At 43.4% G+C, this 24592-nt stretch overlaps 1 protein-coding gene across 1 annotated transcript; it reads left to right on the forward strand.

Moving 5' to 3' along the window:
* Nucleotides 1-1326: 1326 nt before the first annotated feature.
* Nucleotides 1327-24457, forward strand: LOC135703374 (eukaryotic translation initiation factor 4E1-like). The gene is made up of 4 exons (XM_065224567.1): nt 1327-1618; nt 3347-3706; nt 3778-3865; nt 23327-24457. The coding sequence occupies exons 1-4, from the start codon at nt 1589-1591 to the stop codon at nt 23482-23484; spliced, it is 636 nt and encodes a 211-aa protein (XP_065080639.1). The 5' UTR covers nt 1327-1588; the 3' UTR covers nt 23485-24457.
* Nucleotides 24458-24592: the final 135 nt, after the last annotated feature.

A 24592-nucleotide genomic window follows, 5' to 3' on the forward strand; every position in this document is an offset into this window, starting at 1 on the left:
TCCCAATATAAAATTTCGATAAAATTTCGAAGTGTTTTTTCACCCATTAATGGGTAAAAAATATACCCATTATGCAACCGTGAACTGATTCTTCAAATGGGTATTTTTTCACCCATTTTATGATTTCAAAATTCCCCCATTTTTTGACAGCTGCATACATGGTTTGAAAATGGGTATTTTTTTACCCATTAATGGGTTTTCACGAAACACCGTACACACCCATTTTTATTCGCTGGAAACCAGCAAAATTTTGCTGGATTTTGCCGAGCTGGAAATCCAGCAATCCTTCCAGCAAAATGTTTTTGCTGAACGGCCAGCAAATTGATTCAGAGCTAATTTGACAGCACTTAACTGAAAAACCAGCAAAATGTACCGATTATCCAGTAAAATGGATTGGCAATCGTTTTGCTGGAAGAAGAGCAATTTTCGTTTGTTTTGTTTTACAGAAATCACATTTTTATCAGAATTCAGTTTATTATATGATAATATGTTCGTGTAACACATCACATTATGTGCTGGATTTCGGTTGCGCGAATTTAAACCGAAAATCGATGCAGCTGTATGCACTCTTGATGGGTTACCGATGAAATTTTGCCTGACTGTAAAAATAAAAAGGAGCCTTGGTACAAAACAGCTTAAAGTTTGAATTTTACGCTTACACAGCAACAAAAAATGTAATATCGATCAACGTAATTCAAGCTGATGTATGAAATAATGATGTAATAGCAAAAAGCAGATACAATATTACATCAATGGATGTAATTTTGTTCGCAAAATCGATGTACATCGTACAATGTGATATTACACAACCGATGGATTGACCTGGTTGCAGCAGTTTCGATGTAATATTCAACAACTTTTTTTGCTGTGTACTTCATGACTTCCGCAGCATTATTGATTGTCTAGTGATAAATTTATGGTGCGCACTTATTAATTTTTCAACCGACTGAAAAATTATCTCATAGCTCGCAGCTGCCAACGATAGAACCGATCTTGATTATGACATTTAATTATGTTAGCTGGAACAATCAGCAAAATAATACCGATTACTGGTTTTACAGCAAAACTTGCTTTTGCTGGATTCACTTCAGTAATTCATTTTGCTGGAACTTGAACTCAAAATTAGGTGTGTATACAGCCATCCCAATTATTTAGTCAAATAAGTGCCCCTCGCCCAGGTATGCAGCCACCGGTTTCGTTCAGTTTTGTACGCCGCAGCCAAGTGTCATTTATCTCTCTCTTTCCCCGCACTTTTATCACCCTCTCTCGCATTACACAACACGCACACCACCACAGCGGTCCTCGATTATCGCGTGTCAGTTTCAGCAGTCACTTTCGTCGAGTGAAATTGCCAAGACGTTTTCCATCCTCTTTCAATCGTGTGCGGCGGTGGTGGGCTCAGTGACGGTGCCCTGCGTGTGTGACACAAAATTTCAATTTTCTCGACGATCCATTTTCGACAGCGTTTTTCACAACTTAAAGTGCAGCCGGCAAGTGCTAACGAGTGATTTTCTACCCGCTACATCTGGACTATCATTCGCGTAATCTGCATTGTTTCCGGGAAAGTGTGTTAACAGCGACGACGACAATGGCTGGCAAATCGAACGAAGAGGTTGAGGTAAGGTTCCTTCCAACACAACCTATCTAGGTGGTGGCTTTTTTTTTTTTTTTTTGGAAACCATCGGCGGCGCGTGGAATGGAAATGGGTTCCGTTATCCTGCTGCGGAAATTTGGACCGATGGCAGTGATTTTCATCTGCGGGGGAAATCCTTCGTCCTCCTTTGCATAATGTCACTGCTGCTGCTGCAACCATATTGAATCATTCACGAGACGGGTGCTAATTTTTCGTCCCTTGCTTTCCCTGTTTCGCCTTTTGCGATGGCTGACGACTGATGATGGTCGATTTGGGGTTTTTGGTTGCGTTTAAGGGAGGGTTGCCAGTTTTGATGAAATAAGATTTAAGAAAGCCGGTTTTTTTTTTGGAATTATTGTTATAGGACTTTTTCGGGGAAAATACTACGCATTACTCGTTTGCTCGCTTCGCATTATTGCGTGTTTGGTAGTCTTTAGTTAATTACTGGTAAGTAGGCAATAATAAACAGACCTTATCGAGTCTTGATACATAGTTTGTTCTGCAAATACCAAGTTAAGGTAGAGTTTATACTTAAAAATATACTGTTAGGGTACAAACCTACGGCAATCGGAGGAGTTCTTAATACCTATAGCATGACCAAATATGTAACCAACAGAATATAATTTTAATTAATTTAAACACCAAGTCTAACAATGCATTAGGTCTTAAGTCTGATCTCTTCATCGACTTTCTCTTTCGTTAATAACTTGGCTATAAAACCGATTCTTGGCGTTTTTGTCGTATGCTAGACAATAGTTTACTTCTTCCAACTGTGTTCAAAAGAATTGAAAATGTTTTTACATGGCCGTGGGGATGTAAAGAGAATCATATATTCGTTTTCAAGAATTATTATATAGGGTAGGTGTTCCAGTAATAGTGGTGTACCTATAGTTGCGGTATGGAGGTTGTGCCGGAATAGTGAGGAGGACCCGGATAAGATTATTTTTTATCGGTAGCTGTCCTAAAATAAAGCATATTTGCATATTTCAAACTTAAAATTAGCCCAAAAATTACGGAAAATCATTAATTTTCCTTAATATTTTCACTCCTTTGCACCTATAGTTACGGTAGTGTTCATATAATAGTGGAACCCATAAGAAACCAACGCATTCCACTATTATAGAAATCAAAGTTAGCAACTAACACAACTACTGGAACAGTGTTCCTATTAATGGAGGATGAGTTTTCTAAAATTGTATGCACTTTTATTACAGTGTAATATTTTTCAATCAAAATAGAGGTTGAAAGCTATAGATTAACGTATAACAATTGTATGTACATAGTATATTTATTGTTTAATTAATAAAATGGCTAGTACCTCCACTACTGGCTCACCCACACTATAGGTGTATGTCTTCGATCGCAGTAATCCAAGAAAAGAGTTTGCTCGTTAACTGTCATTCAAATCATAATTTTTGGGCAGATCAAACCTGAAAAACCCCAAGAAAGATTATCCGGAAAAAGAAAAAAATAATATCTGAAACCTCAGCACTACCACCAAGCTACTAAGTGGAATCGCGAGCATGAACCTAAACAGCTACTACAAGCAGCTGCTACACTCCGGATCTCAAAGTTACATCCCCGTTCGCCGTTCGCTCGATGATTACCACCACGATTGTGATTACACGTATCCCTATGATGATTATGTCGGTAAACTGTTCTTTATATTAACTTTCAATATTAATCCGAATTTCTTCCTTCCTAACCCAACAGAATCAGGCAGAGAGCACTGAGCAGAACCACGCCGATCAGGGTGTCGTGGTAGATCCGGAATGTCTGATCAAGCATCCGCTGCAGTTCACCTGGACGCTCTGGTACCAGGAACCGGACCGCAGCAAATCGTGGGAGGACACCTTGAACGAGGTGACTAGCTTCTCGACCGTCGAAGACTTTTGGAGCCTGTACAATCACATCAAGAGCCCGGCCGACATCAAGACCGGTAGCGATTATTCACTGTTCAAAACGGGCGTACGTCCGATGTGGGAAGACGATGGCAACCAGCGCGGTGGTCGATGGATGGTCAATGTGCCTCGAGGGCAGCGCCAGGAGCTGGACAAGTACTGGTTGGATACGGTACGGTTTCGTTGATTGCTTGTATGGATTCAAATTGATCTTATTCGTGTGCTATTTTATGTTATTCGCAGATATTGTGTCTTATAGGAGAGGCATTCGAAAGTGCAGATGAAATTTGCGGGGCTGTAGTTAATGTACGCCCGAAAGGTGACAAGATTGGTAAGTTTTTTCTTTTTTTACATTTTAAAACACTAGGACTCGGTAAGACAAGAACCAGCCTAAGACATCTTCTTTGGCTTTATTACGTCCCCACTGAGACTTCACGCCGGCTCTTAGCTAAGTGTTCTTTGCGCACTTCCAAAGTTGTTAATTAAGAGCTTTCTCAGTCTATGCCTATGCACAGTAGGGTGGGTCAGCTTTAAAAACCCCTGCTGCCCACTGCTCTTTCGATGTCCAATTGAAACGAATTTGGTTAAGATCTCAGGGTGCCCACTGAACCGGGAACCGAAAATAACTTGATTGGAACCTTATTTCTTTTGTACCTATATTAATCGAATTCTGTTAATAAATATTGTAAGTTTGATATCTCGAATATTGCTCTTGGAATCTTGATTACCGTCAAACGGGGTCACTTGCAACACTTTTCAAGTTTCTCTCTTCCCAACTTTTCAAAAACAAGTTTTTTTTGTTCTAGTACTATGCGATAGTTTTAATGAGTGTTCATACTCGAAAATAAAAATATACAAAAAAATATTGCATTTTATAATTTACTAGAAAATATCAAAACGATGGGTGTTGCAAGTCCTTTAAAACAATTTGATAATTGGATTTTTCTGAGATGCTTTTGGTGCCGGAGGATGAGCTGAAGGCACTTGTTGCTTAGTCTGTTTCCTGTTGTTGTTAGTTTGTCCAACTTTGGTTGTCTTTGTGCGCTTCGTTGTTGTTGAAGAGAAGAATTCAAACCAGTCTTCTCCATCACGTCTTCGGCAGTCACGGTCTGTCCAGGTGTTCAGTGAGGATTCGCTTTTTACGGACCTGTCCAACTTGCGGGGATGTCAGAAATCGCGCCTCCTTTAGAACGCTGACAAAAGCGTTCGACCATGAATTTTCAGCCTCGGTTTCATTGTTGGCATCTGGAAGTTTTCTTATCACTTGTTGTGGATTGAGTGGAGATGTGTGCTATTGGGTGGAAGAAATCTGAATCTTATATAGAATTCCTTGCACGATTGCAACACACGCATGGATAGATGACTTGCTAAATTATCTCCGATTAGAACTTTTGGAGCACAAAATTCTTTGTCATCGTGTATTTTTTTTAATATTTATTTATTTATTTATTATTCTCTTCATCGGACCTTTGTTGTCTAAATGAAGATTGATGGGGAAAAGCCTATTTGGCAAATATTTGCGAAACAGGCGTAAAAACCCCATATCTTTTCAAAATACAAGAAACAATATAAAAAGGACAGCAAACACATCAATTATAAAAATAAACACCGAATAATAATAATAATACTATGGTCTTCATCATAAAAAAAATAATAACCTCGTCCTATGGCATGGAGTTGTCCTTTGTGTGGGTGCAAAGTGCGCCCAATGCTTCTCTGTGCAGTGTGCTGAACATTCAGCATTATCGCAAGGACTCGTAGTAAGCCATGATGAGCGTTGCGAGGACAACGAACTGGACACGGCATTTTCCTCTCTCAATCATCAACCACCGTGGAGGTAAGACGTTCAGCGATATCGGGCAGATTCCTTTCCGGCTGATGGTCAGTTATCCACAATGGCGATCCTGCCAGGAGTTGCAACAACCAACCTTTGCTGCAACGTAAAAATCTGAACCTCGATTAGAAGCCGGAAAGGAATCTCCCAAAATTTTCAACGCCGCATAGAAAAAAAGGTTAGGTTAGATTGAGTCGATTAAAAAAATCGCGCTTCGATTTTTTTTATGCATAAAACGCAAATCTATTGAGATTGTGCACAATGCGGATCGGAAAGGTCGCGCATTGATCGCGCGGATCGGAAAGGTCGCGCATTGATGAAATGATGACATGCCCTTAGCAGCGGATCTTACGATCGCGCACCGGACACATTGTGCATTAACAGAGAGGATTAAAAAAAATCGTGCTGCGGATCTTATGATCACGTGGACCCGAGAGCAGATCCTAGAAATATGACTGAGAGCAACGGCAGGTATGTTGGAGTGGTTGACAAACCAACCGGCTGCGTTGAGGAAGATGTTCAAATCGATAACAAAATCGACTCTGAGATGATTTCTAGTAGCGACAGCAGCACCATCTCAGAAAGTGATGCTAGTGACTCCGATACCGACACACACGATGCCAAAAAATCGAACTCGGATGGTACATCTGCTTATTCATCGAGATCGCCATCGGTTAGCCCATCTACCCCTGAAGCAATCCCCACCGAAAACGCAAGCCAGGACACACTGGAACACACCAGTAACGCCGAACGGATCGACCGTATGGAGAAAATACTCGCGGGTATAAATGACGCCCTGAGCCGCTTTCAGTCAAACTCTGGACCGACGATGCCTAGAAATGCTGATAACAGCTGGAACCTCTCTAGCGAAGTAAACGCTTATGCAAGTGTCGGTGGAAGTTCATCCTCCAGCATCCGCTGGGATCACATGAAACCGTTCCCAAGTGGCATCGCCGCCAATAAAATGTGGGAGGAATGGAATCGTTACTTAGCAAACTTCGAGATAGGTGTTTCGCTCGGTAAAGTTAATATTCCAATTAAGAGGACTCAATTACTCTTCCTCTCCATGGGCGACGAACTGCAAGGAATCGTGAAAACCGCAAAGGCGCAAAGCTTCACCCAAGCTTGACAAACCTGGACTGCTACCGAGTCTTCGTTACGAACATCAAAACCTACCTACGGTCGATGACGGACACGGCAGCAGAGCACGAGGCTTTTTTCTAGAAAGAAGCAGGAAAACGGCGGTCGCTTTTCACGCCGGGTTGATGTGTAAAGCACGATCGTGCAACTACAGCGTTGACGACGAGGACAGATTCGTGCGTGCACAGTTATTAAGTGGACTGAGGAACAGAGAATTCGGGAAACAGGGAAGGATCTATGACCATGAAACGAATTTTATGAGTGAAGGGAAGATATGTGTGGGTGCAAAGAGCGCCCAATGCTTCTCTGTGCAGTGTGCTGAACATTCAGCATTATCGCAGGGACTCGTAGTAAGCCATGATGAGCGTTGCGAGGACAACGAACTGGACACGGCATTTTCCTCTCTCAATCATCATACACCGTGGAGGTAAGACGTTCAGCGATATCGGGCAGATTCCTTTCCGGCTGATGGTCAGTTATCCACATCCTTGTTTCCACTGTGCAGTTGAAATCGAAAAAAAAACATAGAATTCATTGAAACGGGCAGACATGAACCGTATTGGATCATGTAATCCGTAATTAGCTGCACGGGGTTCGAGATGCAGGAAACTTCTCGATCGTAGAACTCGTTCAGGTGCATAGATTTCGAATTCAGCCAAAATCCCGGGATAGTCGATTTCGCTTATCAGCACTTTTGCTGCAAAAACTGCCTGGTTAATCTTCCGCCTACGTTCAAGAGTTTCAATACCCAGTAGTTGGCAACGATCTTCGTAGGGTGAAAGGTTCGTAGGATCGTACCAAGGAAGATGGCGAAGAGCGTAACGAACGAATTTCCTCTGAACAGACTCGATCCTCGCTATCCAAACTGTTTCATTCGGACACCATACTACTACACCAAACTCCAAGATCGATCGCACTATAGAACAATATAGAGCTGTCAGGCAGGTAGGATCCCGAAACTCATCAGAGATCTTAAAGATGAATCCGAGTTGCCTGTTAGCTTTTTAGTCGCTATATTCATAGTCTGGCGGATAGAATCTCGGGAACCAATTGAACTGTCAAATAGCGGAACCAATCGAACAAATCACGACCTACAACAGAAAAGAGCACATAAGCTATTGCGATCAAAACTTAGGAAACCTTTTTCTCGTGACTCAAGGCACGTCTTCGCAAACTAACACCATCTTTGTGTTGGGGAAAGCTTCCCTTATCCGATGATGCTGGTAATTTGCGTTCGATTGGCGAAGAAAGAATAATCAATGTTTTGTTTATAAATTATTTTCAATTGTTGGTCTAAAATATATTGAATTGGTTCCGCTTTTTGATAGATCGATATTATATCCGCCAGACTATTTTTTTTTTCATTTATTAGAGAGATTTTTAGCCATAGGCTAGTTTATCTCTTACCGCCAGACTATGAATATAGCGTCTATAGTTAGCTTTGGCTATGATATCCGTGTAATGTAGCTTAAATGTCAAAGCAGAATCTGCCTTCGAAGTCCAAAAACCTTGGTGGCAATATGTTTGCCACTGCCTTACTAGCGCAACAATATTGGTGGCAATATGTTTGCCACTGCCCTGCAGGTGCACTTTATTTTTGGAACGAATTGTAAGATAGACATTGATCAATTTCAATTAAGTTTTACGTGAAACAAATCAAAGCAAGGTGTTGCGCAAAGTGGTACCTTACACTTGGAACATTGAATTTTGGACCTCTTATTTTTAGCCTTTGTACTACATAGGCGACAACGACGATAGGTAGCCAACTGTTCCAGTTTATGACTTCCAACATCTGAAAAGCGTAGATTATCTGGTACTCCTTCTTTTTGATAGTTTGAATACATTGTAGGCTTCTTTGTAGAATATCTTGGTTCGCTTGGAGGCTGCCCTTTTCGAAGTATAGTTACCAACAAGGTCTCGTGATAACTTCAACCTGAACTGCAGCTGAGTCACGTGATTTCGCACATGGTTGTTAGATGCATACAACAAGTATGCATTCGTAATAGCCAAATCAATGCAGAAATTGAAAATCCGCAGCCACCACCTCTGGCTTCTTCTACCGACCCCATACGTGCTTCTCTTTTGATCACAAACCGATCAACTCCGCCCATCCGCTTTGTGTATTCCTGAACCGCTTTCGGACATACGATGATTTTTCTGGTACCATCATGTTGCTTCCTTTCACACGTAGCTGTCGCGGTTTTAGGATGGAATGCTGTAGTCAACATTGTTACCATTTTGGAATCTTGCCACATTACAAAAGCAACGTTTTTCTTCAAACGCCACTTGTACTCCCCTCTCAGGAAACGCTTTCGCCTTTTCGGTTGGGACTTTCTTTTGTACTTTTTTAGTAGTACAGGTAGGTCCGAACTATTACTGTTCACTGTAGCCGTTGCATAAATTCCGTGATCATATAAGTATTGTAATATACCGTATGAGGCGAAAAAACTATCAAAGGTCACATGACCTTGAAATCCTTCATCAATTAGTTTCTGCGTTAGATTCTTGACTACATTGGCCCCTAGGCCTATAGTAGGAGACTTGTCATCGCGTTTGCCAGTATAGCTTGAGCTTGAGCTTGATTGACCGCCCACGGTTGCTACTCTGTTACTGCCAGATCAGCTGTAATTACACAGAGAACCAATAGACGATGCTTGGGACTAGCAATCATCCTCAATGTGTAAAAACTGGTGATCTTAAATTAGGCAATACCAGCGCCGGCCGCGCCCGAACACAGGTCAAGAAAGGAATGGGAAGGATTGTGTTGACATGACACTCGCTTTGATGGAAGCCGAGAACACCTCTGCACTTCCACGAGGAATCACTGGGATGTTGGATAAGAGGGTTGGGTTTGCAGCAGGGTTCGTTTTGGTAAACGATAAGCTGAATTGATGTCCTAACGATCATATAACGCGAAGGAGCTTGGGACTAAACCCACGGTCTTCTGCTCAGTAAGCAAAAACGTTTGCCACTAGGCAGACGAGCACCTTTTTAATCACCGAGTTGCTGTTATTACCATGTAGTCATATTAACAAATAAAACGATTGACGAATCTTGAATGTGGATGGGACTGAGATTAGACTCATGATGTTCTGCTCAGTAAGCAAAAACGGTTGCTCTAAGGCCACCGAGCCCCTCATATCACATAATACCGTTGCTCAAATTTGTGTATCCATTCAAACCCGGAACCAACGACAACAACGAGTTTCGCAAAATACACGATACACAAGCGATTTTACCATAAATCTCTTTGATATGTAAGGACCTGGGACCGCGTTTTTCTGCTCAGTAAGCAGGCCACTGTAACCGACGATCTTTCAAATCCGAAAACTAAAAACTACGAAAAAGTACTCAGGCCTTCATTAAGTTCCACTTTCACGCGACGTTCAATGACAGGGTCCTATCCAGGATTACATCTGAAAAATCCAAATCTGGCCAACGCCCACCGAAACCTGTTCTAATCCACCTGAAATGACTAACGAATGGAAGACTTTGACTACCCAGCCATGCAATAGTCTCATTCCGTGCCTTATGGCAACTTGATGATTCTATTGCGCTTATCTTTTGGCACCACCCAGGGGAGACTTGGTCCTGTACCCAATGCTTAACTTATCTCCATTCCACTCAGCTACTCGCAATTTCTTGTAATATAGTGGGCGGAATATTATTATATGAGACAATTCAATGCAGACGTCTTTCCAAATTTGGCAGATCGACAGGTAATCGGTGAGTTACCACGATAGTTGCTATTCAACAACTCGACAACGTCCCATCGTCAACGCCTGCTATGAGAATTTCCCATTGCAGACGCCAACGAAATGACGTCATCGAGCTATGGATCAACTACCCTGGTTATCGCCTGGTACCTTATAGCACGATGCTAGGAGGCGAACCGGAAGAATCGATGAGCTACCTCTCCCCCATTGTCATCGCGTTTGCCAGTATAAATATCAAACTCAAATACGTAACCAGTCTCACTGTCGGCTCTTGTCCACACCTTATAGCATCTCTTGATAGGTTTTAGTAGCATATATTGTTTCAATGTCGATCGCCCTTTGAACAGAATCATCGATTCATCAATCGATTGCGATGATGTGGACTGTACTGCTCCTTGGCATGCAGTGTTCAGTAAATCAAGAAGTGGACGAATCTTGTACAGTTTGTCAAAATGATCTGAATTCCTTGGAGGCATCATACGATTATCATTCAGATGCAAATTCTCTAAGATTTTTTTGAATCTCTTGCACGGCATAATGGAAGCAATTTCGTCCGTACGGAAAAATGGATCACTTGACCAGTACAAATCAACACTTGCAAGAGGCTTGAGACCCATCATAATGGTAATCCCTAGAAAAGCTTTGATTTCTGCTTCAGATACCGGTTCCCAGTGTCGACTTTGCTGTTGGTCTGCGTAGATGTTAGTTTGGGTAACTATAAGTTTCAATATGTCATCGTCGAAAAACTGTGCGAAACAGGCTACAGGTCTTGCATTCAAGGCTTGCAAACGAACATTATCAAAATTGGCTGTATTGGGATCCTGGGACCAATCGCCTTTTTTTCCAGTCAACTTCATCATCGTCTGATTGGTCCACTTGGGAAAAATCTTCGCTTGATTGATCGTCATCCGATTCATCTGAAGCTGATGTTTCGGATAATGCTTGAGTAGTTGGCTTTCCTAATAAATCGGTAACATATATAAACGATATCAGATATGATCCAACAATATCATATAAGGTTAGCACAATGACCCGAATAGATGGTTAGACACTTTCAACTGTTTTCAATGCGGGTAATCGTGCGTGGGTGAGGAATCGCTTTTAAATGCTTACGGTTGTGATAACCCGAAGAACACGGTTGTGGTTCATCAATGGATGTGTGCCGTTCAGTCCCACTGCCCTTAGCAGCATCATCTGAATCATCACTTCCAGCGAGAATATCGATCAGAGATGTATCTAGCTTGCTCAAGGTAGAGAGTTCCGGATCAGCTTCCAGTTCATCATCGGACACATCGGGATTATCAGGTAGTCCACAAATTTTCGCCAGCTCTCTTTCAACCTCGTCATCCGACTCTGCATACGGTATGTTCGACATACTTTTAGCTGAAACGTAAAATAGCATGTAACAGTATTGCGAGCATTTTTCATTGTAGAAAACTGTAACATTTGACATGAACTACACAATGTTTGAAAAAAGTACATGATCTACACTCAAAAAATTTATCACATATCTAATGGATGAAAACCATGTGAATTTCACATAGCTTTCATGTGATCACATAGCTGAAAATCTCACCACAAATCACATGAATATTATGAGGCCAATGAAATTCATATGAAAAATCATATAAAATTAACATGATCGCATAAATCCGAACAGCGATTCGGACATAACGATTTACTATCAGAACGTTGGTGGTATGAACGGCCTCGTGGAAGATTATCATCTGGCCGTCATGGATCACTGCTACGACATTTTAGTTTTGACCGAAACATGGCTCAATTATCGAACCATTTCAAACTATGTCTTTGGTGCTGGCTACGAAATATTTCGCTGCGATCGAAACACGAATAATAGTAGGAAAACTACTGGGGGAGGCGTCCTTATCGCAGTTAATTCCAAGCTGAAAGCAGAAGTTATCGAGGACGATTCCTGGAACAGGGTTGAACAAATGTGGGTGGCTATTCAACTTGGTGATCGTCAATTACTTCTCTGTGCAGTGTATATTCCTCCAGATCGAACCCGTGACTTGGAGCTTATTGACGCACATTGTCGATCCGTCTTGACCGCTTCAGACAAAGCAGGCCCTTCCGACGAAGTTATTGTTCTTGGCGATTTTAACCTACCGGACATTGCATGGACTCCAACCCATAGTGGTTTCTTTTGTCCTGATCACGAGCGTTCATCTTTCCACGTAGGAACCATCCAGCTCCTGGACAGTTATAGTACCGCAATTCTGTCACAAATCAATGGCCTGTTGAATGAAAACAACCGCACCCTGGATCTCTGCTTTGTGAGTGCTCGTGATACAGCTCCTTTCCTCTCCACGGCACCCGAACCTTTAGTCAAGGTAGTGCATCATCACCCTGCTTTAGTTATCGTGATCGAAAATAATATTGTCCATGATTTCACCAGCACTCCAAACGCTGTGTCATATGACTTCCGTAGAGCTGACCATTGCAGTATCGTCCATGTGCTGTCTAATCTAGATTGGGAGCATATACTAGATCCTGTAGACGTCAACATTGCTGCACAAACCTTTTCTCACGTCTTGGCATATGTCATTGACAGACACGTTTCCAAAAAGATCATTCATATCGACTCTCGCGTCCCGTGGATGACGAAAGATCTTCGCTCGTTGAAAAGAACTAAGAAGGCTGCTCTCAGAAGATTTACTATACTCCGCACACTGCCACTGAAATGCTACTATGTCAGACTCAACCACGAGTATAAGCGGTTAAGTCGTCTCTGTTTTCAACGCTATCAAAGGAGGATTCAACGGCGGCTAAAATCACACCCGAAATCCTTCTGGAACTTCGTAAATGAGCAACGCAGAGAAGTCGGCTTACCCTCTTCCATGATTTTTAATGGTGAAACTGCTGGAAATCAACAAGACATTTGCAACCTGTTCTCAGCCAAATTTGCTAGTGTGTTTGTAGCCGAGCAACTCTCCGCTAATATCATTACTTCCGCGGCCAGTAATGTTCCTTTGATCAACCAAACGCTCAGCATGGTCGAAGCCACTACAGATACGATTTCTAGAGCAGCATCTAAACTTAAGACTTCAACTAAGGCTGGACCCGATGGTGTTCCGTCGATTATTCTTAAAAAGAACATCACTTGTCTTTTAGATCCACTGCGCCGCATATTCCAGCTCTCTCTTTCCAGCGGCATCTTTCCGTCTTGCTGGAAGACTGCGGATATGTTTCCTGTTCATAAAAAGGGTAGCAAACGCGACGTAAACAACTACCGGGGAATCACATCGCTGAGTGCTGTATCAAAACTTTTTGAATTGGTTGTCATATAGTCCCTAAATGCGCATTGCAGGCAATATCTAAGTACAGATCAACACGGATTCATAACTGGGCGTTCCACAACTACGAACCTGCTGTGCCTAACGTCTTACATCACAGACAGTTTGATTGCTCGGACCCAAACGGACGTTATCTACACAGATCTTACGGCAGCCTTCGATAAGCTGAACCACGAAATTGCGATAGCTAAGCTTGATAGGCTAGGGATCGGTGGAAATCTTTTGAGATGGTTTCGTTCATACCTCACGGAGCGCCAATTGACAGTAACTTTGGGTACTTGTCGCTCAGCAAGTTTCTGCGCAAAGTCCGGTATACCTCAGGGCAGCCATCTGGGACCATTGGTATTTCTCCTCTACTTCGACGACGTTCACCATGTTATCACAGAGCCACGATTATCGTTTGCAGACGATCTGAAAGTTTTTCTGCGCATCCGCTGACTCGCCGACTGCCGTTCTCTCCAAAATCAGATTGACATCTTTGCTGACTGGTGTAGTCTAAACCGACTGGTGGTCAACCCAGCTAAGTGTACAGTTATTACTTTCTCACGCAAGAAACAACCGATTATTTTCAACTACAAACTACTAGGCACGACTATCGAACGGGTGCACTGCGTGAAAGACTTAGGCGTTTTTCTAGACTCAAAGCTGACATACTCACACCATATATCGTATGTCGTCGACAAAGCGTCCAGAACGCTTGGCTTTGTCTTCAAGATTACTAAGAACTTCACGGACATTTACTGCTTGAAATCGCTCTATTGCTCTCTCGTACGATCTACGTTGGAATACTGCTCTGCTGTCTGGAGCCCGAACTACAATAATGGGGCCGAGCGAATTGAATCTGTTCAACGACGTTTTCTTCGCTTCGCGCTCCGTAAGCTGCCTTGGAGATACCCACTTCGTCTTCCAAGCTACGAGAATCGCTGCCAATTGATCAATATCGAGCCCTTACGTATCCGAAGAGATGTTTTCAGAGCCTTAACCGTCGCCGATACTCTGCAAGGAAGAATTGACTGCGAAGCAATTCTGCAACAAGTGAACATTAATGTTCAACCTCGATCACTACGCAACAGTCTTATGCTGAGACTTCCACTTCTTCGAACTAATTATAGCATAGGGAGCGCTATTTACGGCTTGCAGCTAGTGTTCAACCGAGTAGCGTCGATGTTCGATTTCCACTTGACACGGAATATGCTTCGCCGAAGATTCTCTGCCTTTTTTGCTGACCGAAGGCGCTTGATACCCAACAGCTAAGTGTAAAATTTAAGACTTATAAATTTTTAGTAACTTGACAATGCTTTCCAAGTTATTTTCGTTTGTAACTGTAGTAACTGTAGTATATGTATGTCGTCTGTATAATCTGTACTTTTTTACAACACATCATTGGGACTATTTCTAGTCTGTTGATGCAACCATAACAAATAAACAAATAAATGTAAGACGGAAGGGTTTAGAGTTGAGAGAATATCGGAAAAAGTAACTTTATTATCAAATTAATTAATACAACGCGCACACGCGAGACACTTTGTGTAACGGTTGGGTGAGAACTGAATTTTTCGCAAGTTACACCGAGGGGCTACTCGATCTTCCCACACGGCCTCTCCTGACACTACTTCCGACCCGGAAGTGCCCACGGCTTGATACAGTCGCCAGCAGATGATGTCTTCTTCGGTCCTTCGGTCTCGTCGTCTATCTTCCGTACTTCGTAACGATCGTTGGGGAGTACAGCGGTGATCTCGTACGGTCCAAAGAACTTTGGCTTCACCTTCTGACCAATACCAAATTGGGTTTTCGGTATCGCCACTAGATCTCCAACTTGATACTTCTCAGCCGGCTTCCTGCGTAGATTGTAATGTTTACGATTTCCTCTTGCATCTTCTGGATACCCTCCTGTGCAATCTTCCTCAGCTCACTCCTTTCCTCCTCGAAGGTACTTTGTAACTCCTTCTGCAGTAGTTCATGAAGAATTTGGTCCTCTTTGGTGCGCATCTTTACGCCGGTCAATAATTGGAAGGGTGTCATTTCAATCGCTCTCTGCCAACTACTATTCAAGCATTTCTGAACGGCAGTAACTTGCTTGAACCACTCTTCAGGTCTATCGACGGACATCTTGGCGATCATCGGAATAATGATTCTATGAACTCGTTCCACTTGCCCATTGCCTCGGGGAACGCCAGTGGCAATCTTATGAAGCTCGATGTTCTCATCCTCACAGAATCTTGTGAACAGCCCCGATGTGAAAGCTGCTCCTCGATCGCATATAATCCTTCTCGGGTTACCGAAGGTATCGGTGATGATTCGTAGCTTCCGGATGGCTTCTTCAGCGGTCGTTGACTTCGTCGGGAATAGCCATACGAACTTGGTAAAGCCGTCGATGACCGTCAGGATATAGTTGTACGCCTTCCTGGTTGACGGCATCGGTCCCAGATGGTCGACATGAAAGGTATCCAACGGAACGTCGCCCTTTGGGATCGGATGTAACTCTCCCTCAGGCTTCCCTCTTTTCTTTTCACCTACGATGCAAGCGACGCATGTTGCAATGCAACGCTTGACCTTTTCTTCGATTCCTGGTATGAAGTAATCGGCACTGATCCGCTCCTTCGTCTTCTTAACTCCAAAATGACCCTGTTCATGAGCCGATCGGATGATCTCGGCCGCCATAGATTCCGGTACGTACAACCGCCTGGACTCGCCATCACCTTCGTACAGGACACCATTGTAGACACTGCAGTTGCTGGATTTATCACCTTGTTCCAGCGCAGCTGAAATCGCCTTCGCTTCGTCGTCGTTGTTCTGTGCCGCACGCACCTTTGCGACAATCGGTGCAGACACGACCATTACACTTGCTCGCGAGAGCGCATCCACGTGAGGCAGCTTCTCTCCTCGACGATGTTCCACTTCGAAGTCGAATTCGGCTAAGTCTACTACCCACCGTGCAATTCGAGCATTCAACTTCTTCTTGGACATGGAATCCTTAAAGGCCATGCAATCCGTAACGATCTTGAACCGATGACCTAGCAGGTAACACCGAAATTTCTTCACGGATTCCACAACAGCTAACGTCTCCAGCTCGAATGAATGATAATTCTTCTCGGAGCCGCTGGTTAAACGGCTGTAGAAATAGCAGGGGTGGAACTTCCCATCATCCTTCGCTCGTTGCATCAGGATACCTGCCAACGCTTCCTTGCTGGCATCGGTATGAACTTCAATCTCGCCGTCAGGGTGAAAAATGCGCAACACCGGGAAGCTTGCAAGGATCTCCTTGATACGGTTGAAGGCTTTCACCGCTACATCGTCAAAATGAAAAGAATTTCCCTTTTTCAACATACCTGACAACGGACGAGCGATACTTGCAAACGCCGGAACAAACTTCCTGAAGTAGCTGGCTAATCCGTAAAAACGTTGCAGCTGCTTTACTGTTGACGGCTGCGGGAACTGCAAAAGCTTTTCAACCTTCGCAGGAGCTGGCTGCACCTGGCCATCGTGAATGGTGTAGCCGAGATACTCGACACGACGCTGAAGGAATACACACTTCTTCCAGTTAAACTGCAGCCCGGCATTCGCTGCTACTTCCAACACTCGCTTCAACACTTTTAGTCCTTCTTCTTCATTTTCGGACGGGATTATTACATCGTCCACAAACGCCATAACCGTTCCATCGTTAATCAAATCCTTGAACACCGTCGCGATGAACCGACCGAACGCGTTACCACTGGTACACAATCCGAAAGGAGCGCGAAGGAACTCGTATTGTCCGTCACTAGTTACGAACGCGGTGTATTTCCGGCTATTTTCATCTACCGGCACATGAAAGTACGAATTCTTCAAATCGAGCGTGGTATAAACACGGGCATCCGACAGCCGATCGATTTGTTCCTCTACGTTCGGCATCGGGAATTTGTCACGCACAACCTTCTTGTTTATCTCGCGGTAGTCGACACATACACGATATGACCCGTCCTTCTTCGGAACGACCACAACTGGACTCGCGTACTCACTTTCGGATGGCTGGATTATTCCATTTTCAATCCATTCACCAACCTGCTTCTTCACCACATCTTTTTCCAGCTGGGCCAAGCGCCGTGGATTTTCACAAACGACATCATTATCCTTCAAGTTAATCGTCAATTTGTTTGCTGCAACCACTGAATCCTTCGGCTTATAGTTCTCAACTATTTCCACAACTTCGTCGCGATACTGATACGGGACCGTTATTTCATTTTCCCCTACGAACTCTTCAACGCGACGAATCCACTTGGCTTCGCACTGTTCCGATTCTTCGGTTATCGGTGGATACTTCTTCACTCGCGCACCGTCAGGTGTGATCGAATAATCAACACCATTAAGGAAATCCATTCCAATCAGAAGCTGCATGTCAATCGCGTCAACCGGCACAACGTAGAAACGAATCACATAATCATCATCTTCAATGACGGCATTGAGATTTGCCTCTCCGCAAACAACGCTCACTTCCCCGCCGTACCCGCGCACTTTCATTGTCGACTTTTCCATACGTGCACCGGTTTTCGACAGCTCCTTCCACAAATCTTTACGGATCAACGATAGTTCACTCCCGGTATCGATAATCGCAGAAATTTCGCGACCGAACAACTTGATCATCACACGTGGTTTGCCAATGTTTACGTTTTGCAGCACGTTTACTTTCGAAGCTGCTTTTTTATCACCGTCTTTCTTCTTCGCGCTGCAGTCCTTTGACAGATGACCGAAAGAATTACACCCGAAGCACTTCGGTCCGTCACTCTTCTGAGGGCACTCGTTCGCAACGTGGGAAGCATCACCGCAATTGAAGCAACGCCTCTTCGCTTCAGATTTGCTGCTTTGTTTCGTCGAGTCCTGCTTTTGACGTTCTTTCTTCCTGCCGGCGGCGTCGTCAAACTTCGGCTTCGGTTCGGCTTTTTTCTGCGCCTTCTCGAAATTCAGCAACTTCGCCTTCAGCTCTCGGACGGTGTGTGCTCCGTACAGCAGGGATCGATGAAACTCGTCGTTCGTTATGCCATCGACGATGTATTCACACACACTAGCTTCGTCGAGGTCGATCGGCAGGGCAATCCGTTGCATTTCATAAATGTAATCGCGTGTTGATTCCGTAGGCTTCTTCTTGCGTCCAGCCAACGTACGGTGTACGTCGCTCGCTCGTACGAATGGAGAAAACTCACGAATCAGGGCATCTTTCACCTTTCGGAACGTCGTCATATCGCGTTGGGAAAACACAAATCGTCGTGCTGTGCCAACCAACTTCTTTCGGCACATAATCAGCTTCTGGTCGGCGTTCCAGCAAGCCGTTTTCGACATAGCCTCAAACTGGTTCATCCACATCTTCACATCCTGTCCCTCGTCGGCTCCGAAAGCCTCAATACTGTCTTCAACATCCCGAAACGAGTACGGTCGTTGCTCCGGGGATGGGCGTCTGGCTGGCTTCGGTGTTGACGTCGTTCTCGCCGTCTTCGTTTTTGGTGTAAAGAATTCCGCGTCGTCACTGTCACCGTCGTCGTCGGTGAGTGCGTCCTCTTCGTCGGCAGTATTTCGGCTCTCGTCGTCGTTTTCTCCTTCGGAATCATCGTCATGTTGGCTGTTGTCCTTCACCTCGCCTTTGGTGACACGAACACCATCATCGTCTGCCTTTTCTTCCTCGATAGCAGTCATCGTCGCGTCATGATCGATGATCCGCTTCGCCATAGCCTTTTTATTGCCGGTGCTCGGCAATCCTCGTTTTTCGCACTCTCGCATGATTCCGACCTTCGTGAACGTCTCACATAATAGGTCTATTTGTTCCGCCATCTTGAATGCGATTTGCGTCGTACTTCTTGTGATTAATTTAAGCGAAATTAAATCACATCGCGTTCACTGTCTCAACAACTCTCCTTCCCGGACGAGCCCCCATGTAAGACGGAAGGGTTTAGAGTTGAGAGAATATCGGAAAAAGTAACTTTATTATCAAATTAATTAATACAACGCGCACACGCGAGACACTTTGTGTAACGGTTGGGTGAGAACTGAATTTTTCGCAAGTTACACCGAGGGGCTACTCGATCTTCCCACATAAATGTTATGTGAAATTCAGATGAATTCCATTAATTTTGTTTATGGATGAAAATCATTTGCGATTCCAATGGAAGCTACATGAAAACTATTTTCAGTGTAAGAAAAGAGTTCCAAAACAGTATATTTCTATTGAAAAACTTACCGACTTGTGGGATTTGTAATGAGTTTTAGCTGATATTCGTATTTCCGCTCGAAAATGGTGGTTTGTTTACACAAAAATGACTCCCAAATACTTAGTTTCCACTTGTTCCGGCTCAAAAAAAAATTAGAAGTGTTGCCAGACATCAGAAGTAGCCAATGCACGGAAAAAAAACTGCAACGGGATTGTTTGTGTTTAGAAAAAAAAAACAGATTGATTCGATTCAAACCAACGAGTGAGTCCATGAGAAACACCAAGCTTCTCGAGTTTGGCAATTAGAATGGCATGATCAACCCGGTCGAAAGCAGCCTTGAGATCCGTGTATACGATGTCCACCTGTGCCCCTGACTCCATATTCCGTAGGCATAGGGAAATGAAAGGAGCGAGGTTTGGTGGAGACCGAACGTTTGGGGTGGAAACCATGATGGTCAGGAGAAATGTAGTTTCTACAGCTAGAGGGAAATACACCTTGTTGTAACGAAATATTGAACAGCTTTGAAAGCGGAGAGGAAAGCTCTGTTGAGCATCTTTTGAGTATGGACGATGGAATGCCGTCAGGCCCAACAGCGTTCGAGAATTTCAGCTTCTGGATGGCAGAGTCGACGAGGTCCAATGTGACCTTGAAAATATCAAATCTGAACGCGTCACTGGGAGTATCTCTGATCCCTTCAGCAACTTGGCTTAACGATGCCGTTGAATCGTTGAAAACACTCTTGAAATGCTCAGCCAGGAGGTTACATTTCTCTAAAGAAGTGTTGGCTCGTTTATGGCTTAGATGAATCTCAACCGGTAGCCCATACTCTTTCCTTTTTGTCTTCACAAACGTCCAGAATAGCTTAGGATTACGCCGGAGATTGGTCTGCATACGTTTTGAGTACTTCTTGTATAGAAAACGGTTGTACATTCGGTAGCAATTACTTGCTAACGAAAATAATCGCTTGGTGAATGGATTACGGGACTGGCTGTATTTTCGAAGAGCCTTCGATCTCACACGCTTCAAGTGTTGTAATCGAGCATTGGACCATGCAGGTTTTGGAGCAGGTCTCCTCAGAGGCACACAATCCATTATTAATCGGCTAACAACTTCGTCGAAATAGTTAACGGCTTCATCAATGGACGAACACAAGTCAAGCGACTGCCAATCTACCTGGGCCAGTGAGTGATTCAATGCGACGTAGTCAGTTCTACGAAAGTCCAGGCTTTGTACATCAACGATGTTTTCATAGAGAACAGGAACTGATCGATTGATGAATGCTTCCAACGCTGGATGATCGGCGTCTAGATGTATCAGAGGCTCGGATGCCTCAGCGACACTGCACTCTAGTGCGGCGGCTTCGTTCACCAACACAAGATCAAGCAGCCGGGAGAATCAATTTGCATTAAACCATGCAGGCTAAAACCATCCAAAAGAGCACAGCAGGAAGCACGTCAATGGTTGGATGATCATTCGCGGAACTATTCCAAACAAGCCCAGGCTGGTTATAATCGCCAAATAGCAGAGCTAGATCGTTGTGATGTAATCGGGACAATACAGCACCAATGGGACTGATATGGTTCTCAACGCAGCTCAAATTAGATTTACGGTCAGGAGGAAGGTACATAACACCGATGCTTATCATGTTGTGTGACGTCGTAATCTTCACCCATAACTGCTCAAGAGAAGTACTAACCGGAGCTGGATCGAGGCAACAGTTCAGTAGTTTGGAAACCGCAATCAAGACGCCACCACCGCGTGATTACGAAAAACTGAGAACCTACTGCCAAATAATTGTGTTGAGGAAATTCGATCATCTAGCCAGGTCTCGGTAAGAACTATTGCATCGTAGTTGGACTCAACAGCAGTCAAGAATAAGTCGTCAATTTTAGTTCGCAAGCCACGAACATTTTGATAATATACCACAAGTCCATCGGATAACATAGGTTGGCAATCGGAAAGGCAAGGTTCAGTCGGTGGTGAAGAAGACGTTGCGCTTAAACGTGGAGACTGATCAGGCGAGAAATTGGTTTCAATAAACACATACTTGCCTGAAATCGAAGGTTGGAAGACCCCTTCAACGTGCTCAACCACAGGGCCAGAACGACTACGATGGCAGGAATCAGTACACACGACTGCGTTGAGAGGCTTAGGGGCTTCCATGGGGCGGTAGGCAATGCGTTCTGGGCTGACAGTTTCAGAAACGTGGCAGCTACGATTCGGTGCAGTATGTTCATAATCGGTGTTATAAAGGAAGCCGTCATCGGTGGACTGCAGACCGTGATGTTCAGGATTGAAATAAGCAACATTGGAAATGCAAGACGTGCTGTAACTTGAAGGCATGTCAGGCGAAGAATTGTCTTGATCACATTTGTACTTGCCTGTTGAAGCAAGCTGGAAGACCCCTGATCCACAACTAGTGCCACCTTAAAAAATCACTTCTCAAACAGATCGTTATCAAACCAACCACTTTTAGAGCATCCGTACATCGTGTTTTGAGGTCCTCCGGTGGTCCAGGTGTCATACAAAAAACGGCTTTTGTATACAACAAATGGAGGTAGCAATATACCCGATGCCGTTCCAGCAAACATCACGGAAGTACTTGTTTTTGTGGAATCGAGGATTCGCTCCGCATGCTTTGCACCCCGTCGAACAATGACCTGTGAGCGTCCTGGATCATCTGTTAGGTTAGTTTCATCGTAGTTAATGATGAATTCAGCCTTCACATCCTTGATAGATTCCTTCATGTTTCCAAAATAGTTGGAAATTGTTTCTTTCGAAACAACTGCACGGGACCTTTTAATATTTTCCGACAATCGGTTTGACAGCACGGTGTGCCGTTTCAAGAAAGATGTACACCAGTCATTTCCAGAGCAGTTGTTTTTTATACGGTTCTCCTTTCCTTGGCTGTTCAGAAACTCCTTGACGATCATTTAAGATGGGCCGCTTCCCGGATAGATAATCTGTTCTTTTTAACTTTTAGCGCCGCTTTTTCCAAAGTTTCCTTTCAGAAATTAGCATACGTGCAACTTCCAGCAGGTTTCTTGTAGGCCCTTGGCATGATTCCAGATGTAACAGAAGCCCTGTAACATGAAAGTGTTGATAACAATTTTGTTAGAAAGTAAACAAGCATTTTTTAAAGCTATAATCGATAACTGTTGCAAGTCACCCCGCAGTGTGAAACATATCAGAAAAGCTGATTTTTGCACAGCAATAAGATTTATTAGTTATATTGTTTTTACAGAATTTTATCTATGGTTGGATACTAAAACCTGGGAGGTGACCGATTTTGGTGGGTTTATTCTTATTTTCCAACAATAATTTAAGTTTTCCGATGTCTAAATTTGAGCTGAATAATCAACTGCACTGATGATGTCAGAAAAAAACAACAACTTATATTTTTCACTCGATCGATAACCAGTAACAATAAATAGAGCGTAAACAATACACGTGTGATGACAGGCGCTGATGTTTGTTTACTTTCATTACAAACGAACTAAAACGGCGTATCAATACAAGTGTTGCAAGTCATCCCGCTGTTGCAAGTCACCCCGTTTGACGGTAACTAATCCCACGTTTGTTTTCGTTTTCTCTCTCTCTCTCTCTTTGCAGCCATCTGGACTGCCAACTTCCAGAACCGCGAAGCCGTCCTCTCGATCGGTCGCATTTACAAGGAACGGTTAGGAATCAAAGCACCAATCACATACCATCTCCACAAGGACACGATGTGCAAAGCCGGCTCGAGCGTGAAAGCCGTCTACACCCTGTAGATGACCGGGCCCGTTGTGCCAGCCACTTAGCAGCGGAATTATTACTTTTTTCTCTTCTTTTTGCTTTTCCTTGTTTGTTGATTTTTTCATCGCCGTTACTTCTTCGTTTGCTAACCAATCAATCAATCAACCAGAAAGATCGAAGAACACCCTCGCTAGTAGACTCCAGTGGTAAGGATTATAGATTCACAATGTACGCACGAAGAATGCAAAACGAAAAAAAAAATCTATTCATGCGGAAGCCCTACATATAGACATATATTTACGACTTAAGCATACACCCCTGCAAGCACTTTCCTCCTCATGCTTCTCGTACTTTCCCTTTCTGCTTGAACGTGTTAGCAAAATGCAGGACTAAATACCGAAACATACATATTTATATTGTAAATTGATACTAAATAAAAGAATTTATACAAGATCAATCGAAACAAAAAAAAATCAAATACCGCATCGAACCACGTACGTTATGAGTGGCAAACACTGCCAGCTCTGTTAGGAAAATGTACGAAAATACACCTTTGCAATCGATTGCAAGTGCGGAAGGGCATTGGAGATGAAGAGAAAGCAATGCTTGTATAAAAAAAACACGGAAAATGTTAGGAAGAAAATCATAACTTTTATGGAAATTGAACTTCACTCTGTTTCTTTTGGTTTCGGAACTAGTTTGGAGAACCACCCACATCGCTGGAAATGTGTAACACTTAATTTGCGGAGCAATGCTGTGTGAAAGGATATCGAAAAAAAAGAAACACAAAAATCAGAATGATTTAATTATTACACTTTCGCTTAGTCTGTTAGGAGTGTACTAGTAGGTTTGAAATGGCGGCATGGAGAAGGGAAGCAGGAGGGTCCCCAGGCAGGACAGATTGATTTTTTTTTTTAGATGTGGATTATTATAATGGAATTATCGACTAATTTACTACTATATGATTATGTATGGAATATTTTTTATTATAAATACTATGATGATTAATTATTGTACCGTATTGAAGTCATTTATTACAGCATAATTTTTCTAAAACAAAACAAAAATGAGAAATCAGATCGAGCGTTGGCAAGCGAGATTCGGAAAGAAATCCTGCGTAAGAACTGAAACTAACTTCTGGTG

The sequence above is a fragment of the Ochlerotatus camptorhynchus genome, unplaced genomic scaffold, assembly GCF_037179485.1.
Source record: "Ochlerotatus camptorhynchus isolate MF236.1 unplaced genomic scaffold, CSIRO-AGI_Acam_v1.1 ptg000213l, whole genome shotgun sequence".
Lineage (NCBI taxonomy): Eukaryota > Metazoa > Arthropoda > Insecta > Diptera > Culicidae > Ochlerotatus > Ochlerotatus camptorhynchus.